Consider the following 8,563-nt stretch of genomic DNA (forward strand, 5'->3'; position numbering starts at 1 on the left):
TTTTGACAATGCTTTGAGAAGTCAGTTTAGTTAAGGTAAGTTCAAATTACTGAGACAGTATGATTCTGCACGTGTCTTGTGGGAATTCTGAATGTGTGTGTGTGTGTGTATGTGTATCTCATTATTAAAAAGGATGATTCAGAGTAGCTTACTTAGTTCATAGATGGGCAAACTAAAGCCCAGAGATGTTGAATATTTTGTTCAGATTTTATTGGTAATGTTTTGGTAGGTAGAGCTACATATTGGGAGACAATAGTTGTCTCTAATTAGTCAAATTTGTTAAAAAGTCCTCACATTCTCATGTATTACATTTTTTTCTTAAGGCTTATCAGGTAAATTTAAATTATCCTACAATACTGAATTTTGGGTCTGATAAGACTATCCCAGATGGCTTACTATCAAAGCTCACTTTTAAGAATATTAGAAAATAAAGTAATAAAAACTTGGGTGGTAGCTTTAAAAAAAAGATGATGTCAATGTTTGTGTTTTGTCTATTTCTACAGCTGGACTCAGATGGCACTGTTACTATAGAGGAGCAGATAGTTCTGGTGATGAAGGCGAAGGTTCAGTGTGAGCTCAACATCACAGCTCAGCACCAGGAAGGAGGTAAAGATGCTGAAGAAACTTGCTAATACCCGAGTTCTCACAGAGATTACAAGCTTCTCTCCCTACATAGTGCCAGGGAGATATAGACTCATCAGCCATGCCCTGTTTTAATGAAAGATATAAGCACAGCAATGTTTTTCCCCTCTCTCTGCATGTCTCTTTTTGTGCAGATTTAATAGTTTACTTTTTTGTCACCATTTATATTTTTCTTTTAATTTTATGTTATTGCAAAGATGCCGTACAGAGGGGTTACGGTTACACGAGTAAGGTAATGAGTGTGTTACCCCCTCCTTTGTTATTCTCCCACTATCCTTTTTCCCCCACACCTCCCTCACTCCTCCCCCAGTCCCGAAGTTGTAAAGTTCATTTCCAACATAGTGTCTTGTGTCATTGTTGCAATGGGTCATCCTGTGTCCTTATTTCAGCATTTTGTTATTCCCCTTCTCCACTCCAAATTAGATAAATATATATAAAAGATGCAAGGTACTAAAATCAAGTAGTGACAACAGGGATATACTGTAGGGGAAAGAACATACAAAGGAAACAAAAACACCACATAGTACATTAAAAACAACAACAAAGAAAGACTTCTTGTGTCCATATCTTGGGGTTCATTTAGCTTAGCATCATGTTATATGATCATATGTACATAGCTTTTGAGCTCTGCTCATCTGATAAAATTATCCTAGACTTATACTAATTATTGCAAACGAGGGAAACCATGGGACCTATATTTCTTCACTTCACTTAATATGATTTTTTCCAAGTTGCTGTCATTCTTTCTGATGGAAGCATATAATTCATATGTGTGTATATCTATATATATCTATATATATCACATTTTCTTGATCCATTCATCTACTGAGGGGCATCTGGGTTGGTTTCATGACGTGGTGATAAACATAGTTATGCTGATAGCTTTAGTATGGCCTTGTTTGTGATTGTTTGGGTCAGAGCCCAAAAGTGGGATTTCTGGGTCATAGGGGAGCTTTATGTGGAGTCTTTTGAGGACCCTTCATACTGCTTTCCAGAGTGGTTGAACAAGTTTACACTCCCACCAACAATGTAGTAGCATTCCCTTCTGTCCACATCCCCTCCAGCATCTGTTGTTATTAGGGTTTTTGATTATAACCATTCTAACTGGGTGATGTGGAAACTCAATGTTGTTTTTATTTGCATTTCTTTTATGGCTACATACAAGAGGTTTTTGATTTGTACCTTTTGTCTTGCATGTAAGTTTATCTGATTTGGGAGAGTAAGGGGAAGAACAGAAAAGGTAGGTCAAAGGGTTAACCAATCCAGCAGTGAAACCCACCAAACACTATGTTGGAAATGAATTATACAGCTAGCGGGGAGGGAAGTCAGGAGGGAAAAACCTGAAGGAGGGGGTGAGACTGTTCAAAAGGAAATGTACTCATGACCTGACTTATGTAACTGTACCTCCTCTGTATATCACTTTTCCAAAAAAATTTTAAAATAATGTAAAGAAATTAAACATGAAAGAATAAATTAGCTGGATGTATGAACTTATGCAACATCTAGAGTTTGTGATAGTTGAATCCAGTGCAACATTTTTTTTTGTGTGGATGAATGAACAGTAAAAGGGAAACACGTTCTTTAAAATATTTCTCCATAAAGTAGGATAGAATTAAATATGATCAAATTCTAGCCTATCTTTCAATGAAAATGTTTAATATATGTAAATTGGTCCAACTTTTCCACTTAAAAATGGCTAGTTTTTAAAAAATTCATTATTAAATGCTCTTAAAATTGAGAGACCTATTTAGGAGTGAACTGTTATATTGCCTGTCTTTTATTTTAAAATAAAATAAAATAAATACTTTAAGATATTGTAAATAGCACTGTCAATTTTGAGCAGGAAATATTCTGTTTTATTTGCTGAAAAAATTGAAAAATATTTTTATTATCTTGAAGTAGTTGTACAAATGAGTTGCCATTTAACAAAGCAGACTATGAACTGGGTGAATCTGGATCAGTTTCACTCCTTTCAACATTCTCACTCATTGCTCACAACCCCCTCCATTCTTCACTTTTCTTAATTTTGTAGGATATGTATTGAATTTTTTTGCATTTTAATAAAGCATTGTGTATACAATGCGTTTTGATCTGTGTCACCTCCTTCAGCATTTTCTCCTTCTTTGACCCACCTCTTCCTTTGTTTTTCTTTTTTTTATTGTGAGAATACTGTACAAAGGAGTTAGAATTAATTTTTTTGCTATATGTAATGAATTCTTGTTTGAATTCTCCCCTCCTTTCCCCTTTCATTTGCTTACCCTTCCCCCCGGCCCATTTTCTAGTACTTACTTGTTGAGCTTTGACTTATTCTTTTTAAAGAATTACACTATTTGAGCTCTAAGAACATAAAAAAATTTCCCAATGTTGACGAGAGAAATATGACTACCTAGTTTATAAAAATATTCAAGTATTTAAAAACCAAAACTAAAAATTTATTTATCCTGCATCTAGTTCTAGGTATGCTTATATCTTGTTCTGAATAACTGAAGAGCTAAAAGAAGATAAAGCCAGATTCTTGAATTTTTGGATTGTTCTGTGTAAATATCATGATTGAACAAGCTTCAGTAATAATTAATGTTCCTGGCACATTCGAAGGATTGCAGAATTATAATTAATGGTGTTAATTTATAAAGGGGAGAGTGATGAATCATTAGTCAATTAATTAGTTTCTTGCCAAATAAGGAAAGTATTTACTCACAGGATTATCAAGGCGACTATGGTAATTAAGAGCCCTGTATTTTCTGTCTGAGGTCATGGCTTTTCAATCTTTTCAACCCCCTGTGAATATTTGTCATTCTTGTTGTCAAAGAGCCGCCAGAGAAAGGAACATGACATACAAAAATTTCACTTCAGGATTAATTTTCTGAACTTTGAGAGATATATTTGTGCATGTACACATGGTGGGGGTGTGTGTGACATCGTGTAGACAAATGCGCCTTTTGGAGCATGAGAAAAAAATCATTTTCATAGCAGTTTCAAAGCTAATTATAGAACTAACTGACCTTTAGATTTTACAGTTTTAGGAAGACCTTATCCCATTATGTGACAACTCTTGCCGCCAACAGTACATATATTGCAACATACATTGTAGAGGGCCAACTAGACAGGAAAACAGACATGTGTGTGAGTCCAGTTCACATGGTGGGTGGGCTACAATGCATTGTGAGCTGGCGCCCCAGCTTAAAGAAAGCTGCTGGCAGTGGACAGTCATCTCCATTGCACATGCCCCACGAAGCCCCCCCCCGCCCCCCCCCCCCCCCCCGGTTCTATAGCCCAGACATCATGTGTATTGCATGTGTTGCAAGACACCCTGTTTCTGGGAGGGAATAGAATAGAGTTTGGTCTGTCCTAGCCAGTTTCCTTGCTTATCTCAAAATGTTACATTCTCAACACATTTTCTTGTGAATCTTGAGAACTACCAAGCAAAAAGGGTGGGGACAACTGGGTGGTTCCATTGCCACATAGAGAAGTTCTGCAGAGGAATAACAAGAGTTCTCTTAGCTCACATGATCACAGTGATGTTGGAGACAATTGGACTAAGAGGGTGCCCTAGAGGCTATAAGAGACTTGAGGGCCTCTGTTCATCTTGGAAGGGCTGGAGTTCATTGGGACTTTGAGATGAATGATAGACTCCCCAAATTTATTGACATTATTGGCAAAAAGATACATCTGCATTTTGCACCTGTTTTGTGTGTCAGGTTCTTTGACAGCAGTTCTTATAGTAGTTACTTCCTGATGGAGCTACTGTTGTGAGACTTGAGAGAGCTGTAACATAGTTGCTCCGTGGTTTCCAATGTGCTGTAAATGTGGATTGTTGTAACTGCTATTGCTAGCATATTAGAATAATTGGGATATATTAACTTGTTTTATTTGTGTGCTTTTGTTGGTACTGGGGTTTGGATATGGTGCTCTGTGCTTGCCAGGCTGGCCTTCTACCACATGAGCCATACTTTCTAAAGCTTTGCTTTACAAAATTAAAACCTTCAAATCACTGCTAGAAGTATGGCTCGTGTGGTAGAGCCAAATGGGTCTTTCTTCAGAGACCCATTCAGGCTGATGAATTTTGAAATACTCACCTCCAATCTATGCCATTTTAGTTTCAAACAGTTAAGGTGGTTTTACTTTTTTTTTTTTTTTGGCCAGTCTGGAATGTATTTTGAATACCTTTGTTCTCTACTTTTCTCTATTGTTTTCTCATTGTTCTTATTTTCTTTTTTCCTCATCAGAAGGTAATTGCTTTCCTGAGTGGGATGGACTCATCTGCTGGCCCAGAGGGACGGTGGGGAAAATGTCTGCGGTGCCATGTCCTCCTTACATTTATGACTTCAATCATAAAGGTATTGAATTTTTCTTAAATTGAAATGGAAAGTTTGCGATATTCCTTCCTTTCTTGCTTCCTTTTTTCATTTTTTATTTTTGTGATAGACTCCAGTGGAACTGAGCTACCTTGGCCTCTTTTTATGTCTTACAGGAGTCGCTTTACGACATTGTACTCCCAATGGAACATGGGATTTTATGCACAGCTCAAATAAAACATGGGCTAATTATTCAGACTGCTTTCTGCAGCCAGATATCAATGTAGGCAAGGTAATGACATTTTTCATGTTTTTGAATCCCTGAGGGAAAGCAGGATGATGATTCTATGCAGTTTTTGATTGCTAACCATTAATGTCTTTGCTGTATGACGCAAAGATCATAATAGATAAGGCAATGATAGACTTTTTCAGATGCCTGTGAAATATACTGGTGATATTTTCCTTAGTTCAGAGATACCTGGCTAAGAGACCTACATATATGCTTATAAAAATAACATTTTGTATTTATTTCAAGTTATTATTAAGTTTACATTATCTTATTATACATTATGTATAAACTCAAATAGATTCAATTTTAGTGATCTGTGAGTGACTAAATTATCTATATTCTTGCATGGTTTTATCATTTAGAAGAAGCCCTTCCACTTTCTAAGATTTACCAGTAGATAATTTCATTAGTACATGATAGATTAGAATTGTAGAATTAAAGAAGAGCAAGGGGCATCATGTGAGTTTTCTGGCACAGTACCTTTATTTCACAGAGGTGAATCAATTGAGAACTAGAAGTGGATGGTCCAAGTGACCAAGTGACATTGCTTGCTCAAGGCAGAGTCTGGAGCAAAGCCCTGATGTCCTAACTGCTCATAAGTGGTGTTTGTAATATAGTGATCATATGTATACTTTAAAAGCTACAACAGGTACTGTTAAGTTCTTTTTTAGATAGTTAAAAAGTTCTGTTGAAATGTATATCACATGGACCTGATAAGTAAAAGTGTGCAGTAATATGTACATGTAATAATGCTGGCGGGATCAGAGGGAAACTAGGAGGAGGACACAGAAACAGGGGGAAACAGGAAAACATATAACAGTGGGACCCATCAGCTGCACTGGTCATTGATCAGAACGAACTAAATAACTCAATGGCAGCAATGGGAGGGAGGGAATGAGGGAAAGAGGGAACAGCTGACACTAAGCAAAAGGAAAGAAATGTACATATCACCTGATGTGGAAGAAATAACTGTATTGTCAAAGCTCAAGAACTCATAAACTTTATAGACCACGATAAAGACAATTTACCCCATGAAGGTTAGAATGTGTTTGTGACTTTAAATTTCACAATACTGTGAAATTGTGAAATTTATGTAATCACTTAATCACAATAAGAAAATTGTTAAAAATTTAACATGAAAAAAATAATGCTGGAGGAAACTGGATGCTGGTGGCTCATGCCTGTAATCCTAGCTACTCAAGAGGCTGAGATCTGAGGATCACAGTTCAAAGCCAGCCTGGGAAGGAAAGTCCGTGAAACTGTTATCTCCAATAAACCACCTCAAAACCAGAAGTGGTGCTGTGGCTCAACTGGTAGAGCACTTACCTTGAGCTGAAGAGCTGAGGGACAGCACCCAAGCCAAGTTCAAGCCCCACGATTGACACCCCCCCCAAAAAAAAGAAGAAAGAAAATAATAATGCTGGAGAGAAAATGGTAATTTGGTAAATAAATAATTTATATGAAAACCCTGAAGACAGTCCATCACACAGAGATTTTCCCCAAATTAGACATTTTTTTAAATTTTATTTTTTTGTAAAGATGCTGTACAGAGGGGTTACAGTTAACTAGTAAGGCAATGAGTACATTTCTTTCGAGGACTGTTACTCCTTCCTTTGCATGGTGGGAGAACAAGACATTTTTTTCCTATACCTACTGATTTTTAGAGAAAGTAGGAAAAAGAACAGTAGGGGTAGAAGTGTTTGTGTATAAATAGAACTTTCATAACGTCTTTGAGGAAGTGCTACCACTTGAATGAGCTCTGTGGTAATTTGTTGTAAGACCTTTAGTTTTGTATTTCAAGGCTGGAAGTTTTTAGGTAAAAGTTGTCAATAAGAAGAGATGGTTATATATTTTATGTTACAACTGATGCCAACATTGAGTTAACAGAAAATCTTTCACACTGATTTTAGTCTCCTTGACAGCAAGAAACATTCATTGGTCATAGAAGTCATGTTTTAATTCAAAGCCTACAAAATGATTTGAGTTACTCTGAAAAAAAAAGAGGAATAAACTTTCACTGATATTTAGTTAATTATGTAGTAATCTTTATTTGTGCATTGCATGATGACACATGCTAAGTTTTGAAAGGGTCATTATATTAAATCATGTATATAGAACCCAAACTTTATAAGCATTCCTAGTAATTGCTATGCAAATAATTAACAATGGTTGATAAAACCTAAGACATGCAGTATTTTATATCAAAATGATTCAAACTGTGAAGAATTTTGTTAGCATAAATTAATTTAGCTCCATGAAAAATATGGAGTATTTTCTTTTGTTTATGACTGTTAAGAAGTAATTTGAGAAGACTTAGGGAAAGCAAATATCTTCTAATAAGAGAACTAGATGTTCCCTGAAGTGTTGATATACTGTAGGATAAAATATTGCTTATTTATGAGACATAAATGATTAATGGTTGAAATGAAATTATTTATTATAAGAAGAAGCTAAAAAAGCATGTATTGGGGACAAATGCCATTTTATATATATATATATATATATATATATATATATATATATATATATTACATCTTTACTGGGGAAATAAGATTAAGATATTTTTATGTAATTATAATTTTTTTCTTTCTACAATTTCTATATCATTGGCTTGGCAAAATGGAGTGATTATTTTTGATAAGAAGAAAGGAAGGAGCTGTAATGATAGGACACAAGTTTATTATATTCCCTAGAATATAGTATCTAAAAGTAACAAAAGAAGAATAAATTACTCAAGGAAATGAAAAACTTGCACATTGAAAACAATATGTTCATAAAAGAGTGGGAAGGACTAAGTAAGTGGCAAGAGATAAAGTGTCCCTGAATAGAAAGAAATATTGTTGAAATGTCCATATGACCGAAAGTGACTTACAGATTCAAGTAGTCCCTGTACAAATGCCAATGATAGAAATAGAAGAAATAGCTCTACTATTTGCATGAAACCCCAAGAGATCTTGAATTCTAAGATGTCCAAGAATATTCTAGAAGAATATGAGGTATGTGAACAGCAACAGAAATGGGAGCGGTGGATATGTAGAGGTGGGTGATGGGCAGCTTTTTAACTAGCAAAGGACACAAATGAACTTAGTTTGTGAAAACTGTTAAACTGCTCATATCAGATCTGTACATGTGAATTACAGCTCAAAAAAGCTAAAGAGAATCAGAAATATTATGCTCAGAAGGACATTTTCTTTCTTTCTTTTCTTTCTTCTTATTTTTTTAATTGAGAAAATACCATATAGAGGGGTTACAATTACATGGGCAAGATAATGAGTACATTTCTTATCAAGCATTGTTGTCTCCTCCTTTGTTTTCCCCTTCCCATCCCTTCCCATCC

General features: G+C 35.5%; 1 protein-coding gene across 1 annotated transcript in view; it reads left to right on the forward strand.

Moving 5' to 3' along the window:
* Positions 1-501: 501 nt before the first annotated feature.
* Pth2r (parathyroid hormone 2 receptor) overlaps positions 502-8,563 on the forward strand; it is a 62,119-nt gene continuing 54,057 nt past the window's right edge. The window contains exons 1-3 of the mRNA XM_013031583.1: positions 502-606; positions 4,869-4,979; positions 5,114-5,229. Of these exons, the coding sequence (XP_012887037.1) occupies positions 552-606; positions 4,869-4,979; positions 5,114-5,229 (282 nt within the window). The 5' untranslated portion in view covers positions 502-551. The remainder of the gene's footprint in view (positions 607-4,868; positions 4,980-5,113; positions 5,230-8,563) is intronic.

The sequence above is a fragment of the Dipodomys ordii genome, unplaced genomic scaffold (genome assembly GCF_000151885.1).
Source record: "Dipodomys ordii isolate 6190 unplaced genomic scaffold, Dord_2.0 Scaffold1, whole genome shotgun sequence".
In the NCBI taxonomy this organism is placed as follows: domain Eukaryota; kingdom Metazoa; phylum Chordata; class Mammalia; order Rodentia; family Heteromyidae; genus Dipodomys; species Dipodomys ordii.